The 17599-nt window shown below is 32.4% G+C and overlaps 4 protein-coding genes across 8 annotated transcripts; 1 reads left to right on the forward strand and 3 right to left on the reverse strand.

Moving 5' to 3' along the window:
* The first annotated feature begins 1635 nt into the window (after positions 1 to 1635).
* Positions 1636 to 11655, forward strand: LOC146534919 (dual specificity protein phosphatase MPK-4-like). 5 transcript variants are annotated; one of them, XM_085193405.1, is made up of 8 exons: positions 1636 to 1866; positions 1971 to 2099; positions 2249 to 2380; positions 2720 to 2819; positions 8106 to 8341; positions 9297 to 9649; positions 10104 to 10293; positions 10938 to 11655. In XM_085193405.1, the coding sequence occupies exons 2-8, from the start codon at positions 1991 to 1993 to the stop codon at positions 11039 to 11041; spliced, it is 1224 nt and encodes a 407-aa protein (XP_085049531.1). In that variant the 5' UTR covers positions 1636 to 1866; positions 1971 to 1990; the 3' UTR covers positions 11042 to 11655. The 5 variants fall into 5 exon arrangements, with proteins under 5 accessions (XP_085049531.1, XP_085049532.1, XP_085049533.1 ...); XM_085193406.1 differs by having other exon boundaries at positions 1978 to 2099; XM_085193407.1 differs by having other exon boundaries at positions 1986 to 2099.
* On the reverse strand, positions 2977 to 8022 carry LOC146534920 (uncharacterized). Its single transcript, XM_085193252.1, has 2 exons — positions 8018 to 8022; positions 2977 to 7730 (listed from the first exon to the last, which is right to left on the reverse strand). Exons 1-2 carry the CDS (start codon positions 8020 to 8022, stop codon positions 7163 to 7165), a joined length of 573 nt encoding a protein of 190 aa, XP_085049378.1. The 3' UTR covers positions 2977 to 7162.
* A 389-nt stretch (positions 11656 to 12044) lies between the features above and the next one.
* On the reverse strand, positions 12045 to 15520 carry LOC146534921 (uncharacterized). The gene is made up of 5 exons (XM_085193410.1): positions 15272 to 15520; positions 14689 to 15181; positions 13875 to 14135; positions 13422 to 13600; positions 12045 to 12911 (listed from the first exon to the last, which is right to left on the reverse strand). The coding sequence occupies exons 1-5, from the start codon at positions 15395 to 15397 to the stop codon at positions 12747 to 12749; spliced, it is 1224 nt and encodes a 407-aa protein (XP_085049536.1). The 5' UTR covers positions 15398 to 15520; the 3' UTR covers positions 12045 to 12746.
* A 386-nt stretch (positions 15521 to 15906) lies between these two features.
* LOC146534922 (ADP-ribosylation factor-like protein 16) lies at positions 15907 to 17232 on the reverse strand. Its single transcript, XM_085193170.1, has 3 exons — positions 16926 to 17232; positions 16437 to 16535; positions 15907 to 16107 (listed from the first exon to the last, which is right to left on the reverse strand). Exons 1-3 carry the CDS (start codon positions 17175 to 17177, stop codon positions 15907 to 15909), a joined length of 552 nt encoding a protein of 183 aa, XP_085049296.1. The 5' UTR covers positions 17178 to 17232.
* Positions 17233 to 17599: the final 367 nt, after the last annotated feature.

Below are 17599 nucleotides of genomic sequence, written 5' to 3' on the forward strand. Positions count from 1 at the left end.
GTGCCGATTTAATTTTTTTTCCATACAAACTTACAACCCCTATTTCACCCCTTTAGGGTTATAATTTTTTAAAATCCCTTCTTAGTGGATGTCCAGATTACGAAAGTAAACATCTGTCCAAATTTAACGTTTCTACCATTAGCGGTTACGGCTGTGCGTGCGTCTTACCTCAGTCAGTGAGGACAAGTCCTTTTATATATAGAATAGATGGTTCTCTTTAAAAGATTTTTCGTCAGTTATTTTTAATTCATGTAAGCAGAATTTTATTAGAGGCCAGTCCTGGTGCACAGGCACAAGGGTGTGACTTCGATTTGAGAAAATTTAATATTTATGTAGGTAATATATTAGTTTTACTCGCTTTGGTATCGAGGCGAATTCGGCGAAAAGTGGGAGTGGGACATAAGGAATAAGAAATTTTAATATCAATTTGCAGTAAAAATTGTTTTAAACGCGTTTCTACGCACCGTGCCCTATACCTAAAGTTACATTTGTAAAAATAATAAGAAACAGTATTTTGAATTTTTGTTACACCTTTTTAAAAAGTAGCCAGGCGCATGTTGCAGCTACAAAAGCCTTGACATCAAATCTAGGACATTGGATAACCAAAAAAGTTATAGTGTTATACAATATGAATAATCATATGTGTTTGTGTAGCAACAATACTGTTTCATGTCTGATGTAAATAATTTATTTGTGATGAAACAATTTGAATTTTAAAAATTAATTAGGTTAAGATATTTGTTATAATTTTGCTATTTAATTTTGTGAAATTTCCCTCCCTTAATATTGCTCCTTGCTAGCCTTTAGTTTGAGCAGACCGGGGAGGTCCTCTCATAGGAAGTTAAACTCAAAACTGCTGCACTCCTCCAGCCTCAAATTATGTTATGCCATCTCTATAAATGCGAAAAATGAGTAAGTAAAAAAAAAAGTAAAAATAAATAAGGGAATTTAATAAACCAGTCACGTATCTCGAAAGTCTACAAATATAACATTTCTTCAGTGGACGCTTGTTTAGTCTTTCTTTTATTAGACTCAGAGTATGAGATGAATAATAAATAATTGTATTTAGGAATTAAACTTCTTGTATTTAAATGATTCAAGGTCGTCTTTTCTCGTGTTAAAACAACTAGACCATCTTTTTATAAATTCATGCACATATTTGACTTTCTAAAACTCCTAAAGAAACTTATTTTGTTAACAAAATACATACGCATTTTACATAACCCAGTTACCTTAATTTTTTTTTCGGACAACTGTTAAAGCTTATTAAAATTGATAAGTGAAAGGAATTCTATTGTATAAAATAAAAGGCTGCTAATTCAAATTTTAAATAAATAATGAATATAATGGATTTTATACTTACCTAGTAGTAGTTAGTTAGTTAATTTACCTCATACGTTCCAAATTTAACTATAAAAAAATATTATTTTATAGTTTTAATTAAGTCATAGTAATCAAGCTATACAATATTATTCTTTCTATTTGAGTTTTTAATTAAAACATATTCACAATTTTTTTTAGATCAGGTAAAATAGATAACGTCAATATAACAACATTGAATTGAATTCTTGATATATGGCGTTTCGAGTAACGTCAATACATTTCTTTGACAGTTAGCGCTTGACAGTTGTCAAACGTCACAAATATTAAATTTACATTTCGCGCGGGCATTCGTTCTATTTACACGATTCGGAAAATTAAAAGTTATTTTTATTAATTTATTGTATATATGTATTATTAATATTGTGCTTCCTTTCAGTTTATTTCTTAAGCATTGTGTACATTTATTTTACAAGTATCTTGTTCGTACTTTGTGATATATATGAAATCTTTGTTCTAGTATTGATTTTTCTCTACCTCAAATTGGTAAGTTAGTGTTTGCCGTAGTTTTAATAAATTAATTCTTGGATACTTGATTTATATTAAAATTTTATCTAATAATCAAGTGAAATTGTTTAATTTTAAAATAGCTTTCAGTTTTATAGATTAAATGGCAAAACAAATTGCGGACGTCCAAATCCATGCAGCTGATACAAGAGACTTAGATGATGAAAATCTGGATATCAGTGTAGATCTTATAGATGATGGTTTATATTTAGGTAGGGTTTACTGAGATGTATACTTCATATTGTTGTTATTAATATTATTTTGATTTTCACATTAAAACAACTATTGAAAAAACCTTTAACAAGATTTCTTGTTTCTGTTAGCTTTCATTGTTAATTTTATAAACAATCTTTGATTTTAGGTAACTTAGCCTGTGCAAGAGATTGTAAAACTTTAGAACAATTAAAAGTAACACACATCCTTACAATAGATCTGGTGCCACTGCCAAGAAGTATACTAGATAGGACCAATCTTACATTCAAATTTATGAAATGTAAGTCAAATTGCTTTTATATTGTAAATGTAGTAGTGCAGCAAGCACCTGGTTGTAAACATTATGGTGTAGATCCCCACTTGGGTCAATGATTTTATAAATTACTTTGATTTCCTTATTTTGGTAGATGAAGTGATAAAGAGACATTGTAGATTGAATCTAATACTAGGATTCCCTACAAAATATTAAATATTTCATACCCCTGAGTGGGAATAGTTCCCAGAACCATCAGGTTCATAGTCAGTGCTTCTGCACTACAGTGGCCTCTATCAGTGATGCTATAAATAATTTTGGAAAAAATACTTTTTTAAAATTTGTTTTTTTTTTTGCTATTTTTAGTGGCAGATGTACCCAAGGAGGATTTAATCAGTCACTTACCAGAGTGCAATGGATTCATTAAAGAGGCCATTGCCAAAGGAGGAACAGTTCTTGTACACTGGTAAAATATTGATATTTACTTTCTCATTTTTTTCACAATTTTGAAATTACTATAAATTCTATAGGAGAGGTCAAAAATAAAGCTAAGCAAATTACAATACAAGAAAATTAAAAAAAAAAAAAATAGTAGCAAATTTGCATGTAGATTATTTAAAATCTTTTTTTTTTTTTTTTTTTTTTTTTCATTTATTTATGTACCACACGTGATAGAATGTACAGAAAACTTAAAACAACAGGTAAAAAAGTGTACAAAGGATAACTTATCTCTAATAGAGATCTCTACCAGAAACCCTTGAATGTATGAGATGTTATAAGAAATAATTCGGGTGCGGTATTTTAATGTTATGTTAATAATAATAATAATAATAAACCTACATACAAATATACATAATATTAATCAATATTCCTATACCTACATAAATATACTTTTACAAACATACACACATACAAACATATAAATATATACAATGACATAAAAGAGTTGAAACAGAAAAAGAAAATTAATAAAGAAAAAGACAAAGCGACTACTAAAGATTCTAATTAAGATGAAGAAAATGTTGTTTTAGTTTGATTTTAAAAGTATTTAGAGATGGATTGCCCGACAGTATAGAGTTAGGTAGTGAGTTCCATAAGTGCACTGCTTGAACTGTGAAGGATTTTTCATAGAAAAAGGTATTACATATAGGGTACTCAAGCTTTCTTTGAGTTACACATGAGCGTACAGGTCTTTCACTTGGAAGTGTCAGTTGAAAACGCTCCCTTAAGTAAGGAGGAGAGGATGACTTTAAAATGTTAAAAAGCAAAGTGAGAATGTGCAGGTTACGACGTAAACGCACAGGAAGCCAATTCAGTTGTCGACGGAAATCAGACACGTGGTCAAATTTGCGTAATCCGAAGATAAAGCGAATACACATATTCTGAAGTCGGTCAAGTTTGTCGAGAGCCTCTTCATTAGCATCAGGATAACAAACATCAGCGTAATCTAGCAGTGGCAGAAGAAGAGATTGAGCAAGAATGATTTTAGTGCGAATGGGTAAAAAATTTTGAAGGCGTTTAAGAGAGTGCAAAGAATAATGTATACGTTTACTGATTACATTAATGTTCGCAGACCACGACAACTGGCTATCAATTATGAGACCCAAATTTCTTGCTGAATCAGACAACGGTACTATTGTCTCGTTTAATTTAATACAAGGTAAGGTGTTAAAATCTACTCTAGCACGTAGTTGCCTACTACCAATTATTAGAGCTTGAGATTTGGAGGGGTTAATAAGAAGGCCAAACAAAGTCGCCCACTCGCTAATATGAGCGAGATCAGTGTTAATGTTCAAAATTGCAGTGTTTAAGTCTTCAAGAGTGGCGTGTCTATATAGCTGTAAATCGTCAGCGTAGAGATGGTATTGACAAGATAGGATTTTGGTAATTTCATTTATAAAAATGGAAAAGAGCAGAGGAGAGAGTACGCCGCCTTGAGGTACACCAGTTACCAAATCAACCCAGTCAGAGCAAAGCTCTCCGGTGTAGATTCTTTGCTTGCGACCCCGAAGATAAGAACGAAACCATTCAGTGGCAGCAGGAGAGATGTTAAGTGTGGAAAGGATACCAAGTAACACATCAAAATCCACAGAGTTAAACGCGTTACTAAAGTCGAGTAAAATAAGTATAGTTAATTTTTTATTATCCATCGCGAAACGAATATCATCAGTAACTTTAATTAACGCTGAACATGTACTGTGTGATGGACGGAAGCCGGACTGGAATGTATTTAAAAGATTGTTTTGGAATAAATAGTTAGAAAGCTGTTGAAAAGCTGATTTCTCAAGGAGCTTCGAAAGGACAGGAAGGATAGAAATAGGACGAAAGTGTGAAAAATGAATAGGATTAGATTGTTTAGGTAACGGAAGGACATGTGCACTTTTCCAGGCAGTAGGGAAAGATTTTGACTCGAATGAGAAGTTTAGAATGTGAGTAATAATAGGAGTTACAAGATGTAGCACTAGCAGCAACATGTCACGACTTAAGTTATCACTTCCAACAGCTTTAGAGGAAATAGATACGATACCCTTTCTAACTTCTTCTACTGTCACTTCATGGAAGGCAAAAGGATCACAGTTAGGCTGGGTGGCCTGAGCCAGTTTTCGAAGACATAAAGTTTTATTGGATTTGGCCATACGCACGGGGGAAGTAGAAAAGTAACTATTTAGAGAATTCAAATCAATGGACTGATAAGAAATGTTACGAGATTTACCCACGCCTAGTGACTCAAAGAATCTCCAAGTTTGAGAAGGAGAGAAATTATCAATGCAGGAAGTTATATACCGGCGTTTTGCATCTCTACACAACCTGTTACACCGATTTCGCAGCTTTTTATAGACAGCAACATTCTCTGGACTCGGGTGCCACTTGCACTTTCTCTTGGCTTTGTCGCGTTTCTTCATTATTATCTTTACGTACGAAGTTAGCCAAGGGGCAGGCGGGCGTCTAAAACGGACTGGTTTAAGTGGTGCATGAGCGTTAAATAAAGATAATAAGTTATTGTTAAAAATGTCAACTTTTTCGTCAATGTCAGAAGATGAATAAAAATGAGACCAATCCATTAAACTAGCGTCTGAAGCAAACGAGTCGTGATCAATATGCTTATAGTTACGACGCATTAACACTTTGCCTCTTCGCTTAGGTAGTGATAAAGTGTAACTTACAAACAGGAGGTCATGGTACGAGAAGGGGGCTGTCAGTTGACCATGTACACGTACGTTCTCCGGCTTGGAGGCCATAATGACATCAATCAAAGAGGGATCAGAATTTGGAGGAAAATGTGTTTCAGAGAGGGTAAGAATAGAGAGATTGAAAGAAGACATTAAAGATTGTAACCTTTTAGCTCTGGAGTCTTGTTTTAGAAGGCAAGTGTTCAAGTCGCCCATAATGATTGTGTGTTCATAAGAAGAGACAAGGCTTTCAAGAACTATTTCAAAAGTATGGAAATAATTAATATTCATAGAGGGACTATAAACAACACCAAGAAGGACTTTAGTATGGCGGCAATTAATTTCAAGAAAGAGATATTCTAAATTGGCTGAGTATTCATTGGGAGAATGTTGTAAGATCTTATAAGAAATATCAGTTTTAAGGTAAATACAGATACCACCGCCTCTTTTATTAATACGATCATTTCTGATGAGATTAAAGTTTGAAATGGAATAAAGAGAAGAAGGGAGAGAAGGTTTAAGCCATGACTCTGAGACCAAGATACAGTCGACGGGTACATTGTTAAACGACACAAGAAGGTCGGTGTAGTGCGCTGGTATGCTTTGAGCATTGATGTGCACCAGATTCAAGCAAGAGCTCACATTGAATACTGATTGAAGTTTACAATCCAAAGAAAAATCACTAACTCCCAAATCACTACCATCAGTTGTTACACTATGAAAACTTTCAGACGAGGAACATGTAAAATAATTATCCTTTAAGGCTTCATCAATATCTGACATAATTTATGAACTTTATATATGTATATATATACTTACAGCAATAATAAAATTATATAAGAACAAATATAAAATGATAAAAATATATAATTAAAATAGATCAAATATATAAATAATAAATATTAATATCGGCTACTGTTTACAGTAACACCAATAATTATACAAAAATAAAAACTTTAATATAATCAAACCCACATTCACTGGCAGTTCGGAAGAGAGGATGCTAAATTACAATATTAACAACACCAAAAACCACATTATTGTTTGTGTGTAAACAAACACACACAATGTAAACAACAATAAGCGTAACTTTATAAGTTTGGTACAGTACAATGATATATTATTACAAGCAATATAAATATAATATCTTTTTTGTACCTTGTTTAATAGAACAATGAAAGTAAAACACATTTAAACCTATACTATTCCTTATCAAAATATATATACACACAATACACATATATAAATACATATACACATACATACATATATATAAGTATATATATTTCGATTATCCATACATTTATCATACACATCTACCGAACTACGACTATCCGAACTAGCTAACAGTATGACGTCAGCGGCACGACTATAATACAATTACAATGCAAGTTAGTAGTTACAAAGCAATTACAAAGGTTACTCGCGTGTGATCGTCAAAACAAATGTATACACTTTGTAGTGGTGCGTTTATAAAATGTGTTAAGTGAAAAGATTTTAATAAAACAAGATATGGAAAAGTCGTCCGTAAGCCGCCAACGAGATTTGAGTATTAATGAAGTATAGAAGATAAATTTAACACAAATACAAGGTCTAGAAACTATAACTACTTATATAGGAAAATATAGTAGTAAGCACACTATTTAACGTTTTTAACACCCCGACGAGCCCTGGAAGGCTTTGGATCTTTGGAACTAATTGGCTGGGGATGATTGCTGACAAGGATCTGAAGTTCCTGTACTGTTACCACCTTTCTGCGACTTTTGTCAGGCAGTATCACCATAACCACTCCATCAGCCGTCCAGCAATTCTTAATGCCAAAATGCTTTCTAGCTGCACTGAAGATTTCTTGTCTTGGTCTTGTCAAGAATTCTGACATTGTTACACTGGAACCTTTAAGGGAAGTTTTGGTATTCCAAACTAAATTTCTTGACTTTAAATTAGAAAAGCGGACCAGTATGGGCCTGGGCTTACTCTTTATCGTACCCAGGCGATGTGATATATCAATCATAGAACTGTCTATATTTGATAATTTTAATTTATCATGAAGCACATTCAACACTACAGCTTCTGGGCGTTCATCTGCAGTCTCGGGCAATCCATGAAACAGTAAAATGTTCCTTCGGGAGCATGCTTCTTGCATATCGTAGCCTTCTGTGAGGAGCTGAATTTGCTGACGCAACATAGACAACGTCGTCCAATATATACTTACATAAGTATATATTGGCTATTTTAACGCTAATCCAACTATATGTACTTATATACTATGCAAGCACATCAATATTTGTATAGACGAAATTATATTATGTGCAGATATGCAGAACTACCTTTAAATCATATATAAATAAGTATTTATTAGCATTATGAGCCTGTTGTGGTGTAGCGGCATGACATGTGACCTTAATTGCAACTAATATGGGTTCAATTCCTACCTCGGGGAGTGAATTATAGCTCGGTGTTAAACGGCGGCGAAAAGTGGCGGACGGAGTCTTACCACATAGTTGCCTACTCTACTATATGAGGGATACAGCGAGTAGCTTTTTAATATTAGTATTTTTAAATATAAAAATAAACTTTTTCAGTTATTTTGGTGTATCCCGATCAGCAGCTGTTGTAATAGCATATGTAATGGAGAAATACAGCCTTTGCTATGAAGATGCATTTCTCTTAGTGAAAACTAAAAGACGTTTTATAGGACCTAACATAGGTTTCGTGGCACAACTCAAGTTGTTTGGCCATATGTGCTATGGGATCAATAAGGATGACCCTAGGTATAAACAGTTTAGGTTGAAAATGGCTGGACAAAAGTTGAAACAAGGTGAATTTATAGTTGTTTGACTTTAAAATATTATTATTTCTTTTAATTCATGTAAAATAAGTAAAATTAATTATTATATTGATTAATTTTGATCACATGCTTAAAAATTTACACATAATCTATATATATAAAAGGACTTGTCCTCACTGACTGAGGTAAGACGCACCGCTGATGGTAGAAACGTGGAATTTGGACAGATGTTTACTTTCGTAATCTGGACATCCACTAAGAAGGGATTTTGAAAAATTTTAATTCTAAAGGAATGAAATTGGGGTTGAGAGTTTGTATGAAAATAAAATTAAATCGGCACCGATTCTTATAAAATTTGAAATTCAGACTCTTAAAAGTATTTAATTGAACACATGTTTCATGGTTTTCTAGAATTCTTCCCCTAAGGGTGCAAATAAGGGGTTGAAAGTTTGTATGGAAAATTCTTTAAAACGCCACCGATTATTATAAAATTTTAAATTTAGACTCTTAAAAATATTTCATTAAACACATGTTTCGTGGCTTATTAGAATTCACCCCTAATAACGCAAGCGAAGCTGCGCGCGTCCGCTAGTATATTATAATTATATTATTAGCCATAAACTTAGCCCCTGTAATAATTATAAAGCAATAAATCAGTTCAATATATATTCACGTCATTGCAATATTAAAATATATATAGAGGCAGTAGTGGCCAGGGCCACAAGGGTGTGACTGTGACGCGACGATTATGGGTACGATCCCCACTCGAGGGAATAAAATATTATATTATTTATTAATATTTCCGTTTCTTCTTCTGTCTATGGCACCAAGGCCACCCCACCCCAGCGTGGAGTTCCGCCACTCAACAAGCAATGCCTCGAAAAATTCGAAAGTGGGAAACGGGAGTGTCTTAATACTAGATTCCCTCTGCCCGCCCTGCCGTGTGCGGGATACAGCGTGAAGCTGATATTTTTTTTTATTTCAGTCAAAATCCTGCCACAGTTATTTGCAGATCTAATCAAACCGGACCCAGGTCTGATAAGAGAGCGGCCAGACCCAATAGTATACAGATGCAAAAAATGTCGCAGAATCGTCGCTAGTCAAAGCAACATTATACCACACTTGCCCAAAGAAATCAAAGTGGAACTGGCCAAGAAGAATCTTAGACCGCCACCGAGTAAGCTCACAGGGTTAAACTGCGCTGAGAACGGACAGTTGTTGATTGAGAAGTTGAAGAGTTTGGCTTGTCAAATTATGGATGGTATTGAACAGGATGTGGGGGAAAGTAGTCCTGGGAGGAGTGAGAATAGCTTGGAGTGTGATGAAGGGTCTAGTCAGGTGCTGTTTCTTCTTAATTTTTAAATTATATATAAAAGTTTGGACGTAGCGGGATTTGATCCCCCATCCACATCAAGGAAATCTTGTCTAAATGCTCTAACCACTGAGCTATACACTTCTATCAATCTATTTCGAAATTAAATATCTACGTTCTACGACCAATTCCCCGTCCCCGATTATTTTTACTTTACTATTTTCATAAGAATTTTGAATTTTATTTCCAAAAAAATATTGGGCAGAAAGTAAGGAATGCAATGTCTTAACATTAGGTTCCTTTTGCCTATCCTGTTTATTGGTTATACATATATACTTATCTCCAACTGGCTGCCTTATTTTATGACAGACGATCTATTTTCGTATAATAATTATGAAGTATACAGTGAAGTAAAAGTAATAATATACCTAACTCTTTTCAAACCTTTTTTTATAATATCTTAATATTTTCTCATTCCAGATCCAAGATGGCTACAGCGAAACCAATTTAATAGACAGCAGCGTGGCCCGAGCAGACGCCCCCAACGCCTGCCGCCTCATGTACTTCATAGAGCCCATGGCGTGGATGAGGGACGTGAACACGTTGCCACAGGGCAAGCTCAACTGCCCCAAGTGCGCCAATAAAATAGGAAGCTTCAGTTGGGTTATGGGTACGTTGAAATATTTACGGGTGTAGACTTTTTGGGTTATATCGTTAATTGGGTTGTTTTGGTTAATGTTCAACCTAAAAATATTTCAATGGGTATGTTGAAATATTTTTGGGTTCCAATTATTTTTGTTTGGAAATTTTTAAGCTTTATGAAGTTTTGGCTAGACTGTCATGCTATTTTTTATTCTTTATTTGTTATTCCTATTGCGAATTATTATTCCAGTGTGTATATAACTCTTACAAACCCATGACTGTAGTGGAGTCCCATGAGTTTTAGTATGTAGGATCGGATTCAATGCTGATTTCCGAAGTACCTCACCAGCACTCATTCTCAGTTATTTACCTTCCACATGGACTGTCTTCGTGAATCTATTTGCTAACGATAAAAAATCCATAAAATTTATAGATTTTAGAAATTACTACCAATATTTTTTATTTTTTTTCCTATAGATCCTGACCTGTCCTACTTTATGGACCTTATTGCTTTATTAGTTATAGGTTATGGATGCTATTAAAATATTTATAGGTTTCGATTAGTCTATGTATAAAAACTCTGTAGAGCTTTTAATGAAAAAATATTTAGAATCATATAAAAAAATGTAAAATAATAAGATTATAAAAATATATATATATTTGTTTCTGCAGGTTGCAAATGTCCATGCGGTCAGAAGGTAGCTCCGGCGTTCTACTTAGTGCCTTCCAAAGTGGAATGGTCGAATATAGTACAAAATGTACAAATTACTTTATAAATTTTGTTGTGTAACTGTTAAAATAATATAATAGAATTATTTTACTTTTACTTCTAAAGTAAACATGTCTTCTGTAATAAACATTTAATGTGCTTAGACAGAGTATTTAATATTTATGTCATTTAGAACGTTTTGGCGCCAAATTTAATTAAATAAAAAAATATTATGAAATATATTATTATACTATTTACTGATATATTTGTTGTTATTACAATAACATTTCACTCAATTTAATTAAAATACTATTATAAAGGTAAGGTTAGGCTTATTATAATAAAGTATAAAACTGACTTTAAAAAAATAAAGGAAGGTGCTATATTTAAATGAAAAAATAAATAAAACAAGAACAAAAAAATCTAACTTACTATCGTTGAAAAATGTTTTAAATTGAATATTAAATCATATAATTATTGTTTTAAGTCCAACTCATTATCATCATCTATTGTGCTTTGATAGCATAATGTTACTTCCAGACCAAATAATATTTATAAGAAATATTCATTTAGCATAGTATGTGTATGAATAGTAAATTATATTATATACTTCAACTTCTTGTAGTACATACTTCTATAGCAATTACAACCTTAGAATTAATAAAGAATAAAATGATTATACTCAAAAACTTGTTATTTATGGGAAATTTCCATAGAATTTTGAAAAAAGTTCTTGTATATCACTTATACTGATATTGTGTGATATTATTTCATTGTTTTTAGCTTCATTCATAGCAGGCTTTATTTAAGACACTGATCCCAAATTTCTGCCATATTTTTACAACCGTCGCGTTAAATGTCAGGCACCACGACGGTCTTTAAATTTAAGCAATTTCGAATAGTCACTCATTGTGATTTAAATGAAATTTCCTTCCTTCCCTTCATAATGTATAACACAAATAGAATTTTTGTGCAGCTCTACAGCTCTATTCCAATATAGTCGAGAATTTAATTATATATCTTAATTAAATATTTTTAAACTATAAACATTAAATTACAGAGACATAACGAATGACTATCTATTTATTTATTTAAAATAAATACAAATATATACCTTTTTTGTACATAATGATTTCCTTGCCTTCGTCGCATTGCTAATATAGACTTTATTCAGTCTTCGATTTGTAAAAACCGATTAGACCGAGTCCGAGGACGTAATTTTGTGACGTTGTTGTTTTTATTTTTCATAATAATGGTCAAATATCTAGGTGTACATTCTATTAGAGTACAGGAAAAATAAAGTTTCTACAATTAAAAAACACGAACGTTTTACATCATTATGCCGTAATTTGTATGAAATTTGGCAACAAGTGGGAATTTACTTCGGAAATAAAGGAAGAATCCGAAAACTGGAATTGTAATTGTAAGCTTAAATTTGTACTGCATTTCATTTTACTCGATATGAGTACATACGTACACAAACTAAGTTTAACATTTATAAGTTTCGTTGACGATGACGTACAATAGAAATTGTGCAAGATTTGGGCAAGAGTGACACTCTTCTCTGTTTTTTAAATAGGAAGGAAGGGGAATTAATTTTCAAAACCATTGGGTAAAAGTAGGGAACGAAGTGTCTTAACACTAAGTTCTCTCTGCCTACCCTTCTATATGCAGGATACAGCGTGAAGCTGAGAGAAAAAAGGAATTGATAGAAGCATTTACGTATTAATTATTAGTTCAGTTCTTTTTATTATTATGTCAGTATTGTCAGTTTAAGCGATAGCGTGTCCGTCTGTGCGCATGCGCGGTATATCGGCGAGCGCGAGGCGGTGCGCGCGCATGAGGTGCGTCTTGCGCTTCCAGCTGTCGGCGAAGGCGCGCGCGCAGCCCGGGCACTTGTACGGCAGCTCGCCCGTGTGCGTGCGAGTGTGGCGCGCCTGCACACACACATACACGCATATTACGTATATCTTATTATTATTACTAATATTATAAATATGAAAGTGTAAAGATGTCATAGACTTATCTAGATACTTTCTAGGGAAAACTTGACTCTAATTTTGAACTGTGACTTTACTTAATATGATGAATGATAAATTAACTGAAATATAAATTTAAGCAGGCCGGCCGCTAGTTAATTTATAAACTGAATAAATAGTATTTGCGGCCATTGCGGCGCAGCGGCATACTATCTGACTAAACGCAACGGGTGTTGATTCGGTTGCCACTTCCGTGTGGGATCAATCCTCCGGGATTGAATTTCCTCGCTTTTAATTTCTTGTTACCAAGACAATAACGAGTCATTAAGTTTCGCCATTACACTCGCATTGTGTCAAAAATACGGCGGAAAGTAGAAATCTAGAAAGTAGGAGTGTCTTAACACTGAGTTGCTTCTGGATACCCTACTATATGCGTGATAAAGCTTGCAGCAAAAAACATGAACATACCAATCCACTAGCATCATAGAATCCCTTCCTGCAATGGCTACACACGTATACTCTAGACTCGCTGTGTCGTCTTTGATGGCGTTTTAACGACGAAATAGCGGCCGTACGAAAATTGCATTGCGAACAGGCATGAGGTTTGATTCCCGTGTGTGTACGTAAGTGTACTTGTAGGTTGTAAGCTGAAAAAGACACAATTTTAATGAAAACTAGAGTTTACCTTTGGCTTTGTATGACACAAGACGATCTCTAAGGCCTGTATTTATAAGCTACTCAACTCTGAGATTGATCTTGAGAGTGATATTTTCATTAATAAATTATAATCTATGACTAAAAACGGCATCTCTTGTGAGGGTGGTATTTATGACCGCGCATAAAGTTACGTACATAAAAATATTTAACGTATTTTTTTCAATTTGTCAAAAAAATGAAGTCATTAAATATTTTTTCACTCACCTTGCCCAAAACTCCACCCACAATACGAACACAAATACTGTTTAACGTCATGCACTTTCATATGACATTTCAATACACTTTTCAACTTAAATCTCATTGAACACTGGTCGCAGGCGTATGGTCGGACATCAGAATGACTTTTTGTATGAATAGTCAGTTGTTTCCTGTATTTGAAACTTTTGCCGCAGGTGGCACATGAAAATTTTCTTTCATTTGTATGGGATGTCGTGTGATAGGCGAGTTGGAATGGTTTTGAAAATGCTATAATAAATTTGAATTTATAAGTAGGACATTGTATGACTTCATACTATAAAATTTTTATTGCTTTTTCAGCTTAAAGAGGCATTCAATATAAAGCAGGGTAAGTAGAGAGAATCTAGTGTCAGGACACTCATGCTCCACATTCTGGAATATTTTGAAACATTGTGTGTATCAGTACTCAACACAAAGCTCTTTGTCCTGACAGAGCAATGACATGACAATGATTTATTCTTGTGGATGATTGCACCCACAACTGTTGCATTTACAGTTATGAAAATTAAATATGATTCCATAATATACTTATCATTAAATAATAGAAATATTATTGACAATACAATCTTAATGAAAATGTAATTTAGCAGTTACAAATGTTTTTTAGTAGAGTTTATGTCACAACAATCTATTCACTCATTGTTAACCTTTTTCTACCACCTATAATAATAATTTGAAGAATCATGCTCCGAGGTCATAATTATCACTACAACTATCATTGGTTCAGATAGCAATGAGAGAAAATTTTAAATGAAATAATTATAAAGTTATAAAAACATACATTTTGGACAACATGTACATTTATATTTTTGACCAGAGTGCTCTTTTTCCATATGTTTTAGAAACCATTTCTTAGAAATAAATGATTTTCTGCATATTGTACATATATTCTTAGTAGAATCTCCTTTAGTGTCCTCATTTGCATTATTTTTATCAGCTTCATTATTAAGTATAGTCGTAGATAGCAGAGGCCTTGTATCAGTGTTTAAGTTTTCTCTACAATTATTATCAATATTAATATCTTCGTAAATATGTTCATCAATATTAATACCAATAGATAATTTGTAATCTGGTAAAGTTAATCTAAGTTTGTTAGAATCTTCTATTGTTTTAGTAGTTTCAGGTTTTATTATAACACTTTTCTCACATCGCGACACGATGTTTTTCAAAGTCATATTAACATTTTGCGCTTCCTTTATAAATGTATGACATGATTCGACCTTAATTATGCAGTCGTAACAGAACTGTTTTGGAAGTTTTTCATCGTCAGTAATCTGAAATCATTATTGTATATACATTATTCATATGTTACTTTTCTACTTTTGCACCTCGCAAATAGAAAAATTGTGTTTTTAGTGTAGTACCTTTATATTAGTACAAAAACAAAACATTTCGACGGCGTTAGCGTTAAAATTTTCTTTTTCCCATGATGCTACCTCCTTCATACAACTGCGACATAGTTTAGAAATATCTGAAATATCCATTTTCATATATGAATAATATTTAAAATTAACTTATCAATGTATGATGTAAACAAATCAATATTTGAAATTTGACAATTAATATTGTTTACGTTTTTTCTTTGGCTATGGATTATGCTGTCAAAAACAAAATTAATAAAGTGTGCTTGTACCATAGACAAAATAAATGATGGTGCTGTTATTATAAAATAACAATAAATGTAATATTCTCAAAATCTGTACAATTCAATTCTACAATCTACAATCAATGATAAATTTATTTTAGGCATACAGCATAAAGCATAAAGTTATTCAAATTTTTATGTTAACTAATAAATAAAATGAGTGAGGACCTAATTTAAAACGGTAATAATTAAAAAAAAAAACAATTTCAAAAGGCTGAATTCTGAAACTTGCATCTAGATTATTATCACATAATTCGCAATAATTTACATATCTGTTCATCTCTCATTACCTGAATTTGCATTAAATTACTTTTGTAGGTCAAGGATAATGAAACGTAATATGGTTTTGAATATTTAATTAGTTGGTGTGAAACGTTTGTTTTCCGATATGTGTGCGCGTAGGGTGTCCAAGCCTTCCCCCGTTAAAGGAGAAGCTTCTAGAATGATCGGTGCATTTTGTAGTTCAGTGGAGAGTCTTGCACATTGCAACATTAAAAGTGCTTCGTTTCGCATTTGACGGTATGCTGCGTCCATTTTACTTAATACTAAAATGAACTGAAAAATATAAATGTTGTAGGGTTATATTTAGAGGTTATCGTGGCGCAGTGGCACAATATGTAACTGTAACGACATGTTCGATTTCCACTCGATGGAGTAAAATATTTTGGCAAATTGAGACTTTTTTTTGAATTGGCATTGATTGATTTAATATATTTTCATATTAAGGAGATTCTTAAAATGTAAAAGACAGTAATTTATACATCCTTAAAAATTATTATAGTGTAATATAATAAATTAAACTGTTGTGTAAATTAACTTACACAATTGAATATATTTAATAAAAAAAACTTTATATTTAAAATTGGAAAATAAAATTATTAAACCTTAGCTCTTTTTAGTTTAGGTTCTGTGAGAAGCGTGTACAGCATCACAGCGGCAGCAGATATCTGACAGAGATTTGAAGTGTCTACTACAAATATTACCTATAAATGAAATAAGATTTATTTTGGGAATATTTTTGGCAATAATTTTTCTCTTGATGAAGCTTAAAAATAAATTTTTAATATTATACGACTCGTGAATGACTCGTGAATGGGAATTTTATTAACAAATGTTAATAAAATTCCACTTTTTGAATTTTAAAAATTACTTATATCTATATTTTTTTCATCATATATTCCATTTTTTATACCACTTTTTTTCATATTATGAAAAGAATATTGAAATCCTCCACCAGCATGGTTTCAAGTACGTAAAATATGTCACAAATTTTCCAATAAAATATTTGTCTAAATATGTAATAAATTTTTCCCATACTTAGAAATTCCAAAAAAAGTATGTCATTTCGTAAGAAATTAAGAATACATACTTACTTTCTCAACTCCATCGAAGTAATTGCTCCATAAAGGAGCCATTTCTCCACCAACTTCTCTGATAGATAGAATTTGTTTCTTGCCATTTTTACTAATATAATTAACGTCGAATATATTAGTGCCAATTGTGGGCACTGGATTGTAAGTGTAATCTATACCTTCGGCGTCTTGCAATTTTTTCAATAAAGTAGTTTTTCCAGAACCTTTTGGCCCTAGGCAAAGGACTGTTATTTTTTTCTCTGGGTCGTCCATTTTTATATGTTTTATCGATAAAACGACTACTTAACTTTGTCGTAACTTATATTCTTTGCTTAGTTAGTCTACTAGACAATAGATGGCGTTTAACATAATGATTAGTTCGTGTCAAATATAAAATATTTTCAATAAATAGAGTTTAAAAAATACTTATAATATACATATATAATATATCCTTGTTTTTAAATAATCTGCTTATATTCTTTGTCGATTATTTAATATTTATATGCTATATTTTTATACAATCACGTTCTTTAAATGCTTATTGAATTTTAACGGACCGTTAAAACGATGCAAAAAAAAAAACAATATCGAATTATTTCTTAAGGCTATTGCGGTTTTTTTGTAAATAATTTATTATTAATGTTATATCTGCTGACCATTTTGTACGATTTTGATTTTTTTAAACCTTTGTATTT

This window comes from Heliconius melpomene, chromosome 11, assembly GCF_056956725.1.
Source record: "Heliconius melpomene rosina isolate 202511_hmr_F chromosome 11, ASM5695672v1, whole genome shotgun sequence".
NCBI classification, from domain to species: domain Eukaryota; kingdom Metazoa; phylum Arthropoda; class Insecta; order Lepidoptera; family Nymphalidae; genus Heliconius; species Heliconius melpomene.

Excerpts from the sequence above, each read along its gene's own strand:
- LOC146534922 (XM_085193170.1), bottom strand. The coding sequence starts at position 17,177 with ATGGACGACCCAGAGAAAAAAATAACAGTCCTTTGCCTAGGGCCAAAA. Across the intron at positions 16,536-16,925 it reads ACTTCGATGGAGTTGAGAAA|GTAATATTTGTAGTAGACAC; the intron begins GTAAGTATGTAT and ends TTTCATTTATAG. Across the intron at positions 16,108-16,436 it reads CTAAACTAAAAAGAGCTAAG|TTCATTTTAGTATTAAGTAA; the intron begins GTTTAATAATTT and ends TATATTTTTCAG.
- LOC146534919 (XM_085193405.1), top strand. The coding sequence starts at position 1,991 with ATGGCAAAACAAATTGCGGACGTCCAAATCCATGCAGCTGATACAAGA. Across the intron at positions 2,100-2,248 it reads AGATGATGGTTTATATTTAG|GTAACTTAGCCTGTGCAAGA; the intron begins GTAGGGTTTACT and ends CTTTGATTTTAG. Across the intron at positions 2,381-2,719 it reads TACATTCAAATTTATGAAAT|TGGCAGATGTACCCAAGGAG; the intron begins GTAAGTCAAATT and ends TGCTATTTTTAG.
- LOC146534921 (XM_085193410.1), bottom strand. The coding sequence starts at position 15,397 with ATGAAAATGGATATTTCAGATATTTCTAAACTATGTCGCAGTTGTATG. Across the intron at positions 15,182-15,271 it reads GTTTTTGTACTAATATAAAG|ATTACTGACGATGAAAAACT; the intron begins GTACTACACTAA and ends TAATGATTTCAG. Across the intron at positions 13,601-13,874 it reads TGGGTGGAGTTTTGGGCAAG|CTTACAACCTACAAGTACAC; the intron begins GTGAGTGAAAAA and ends TGTCTTTTTCAG.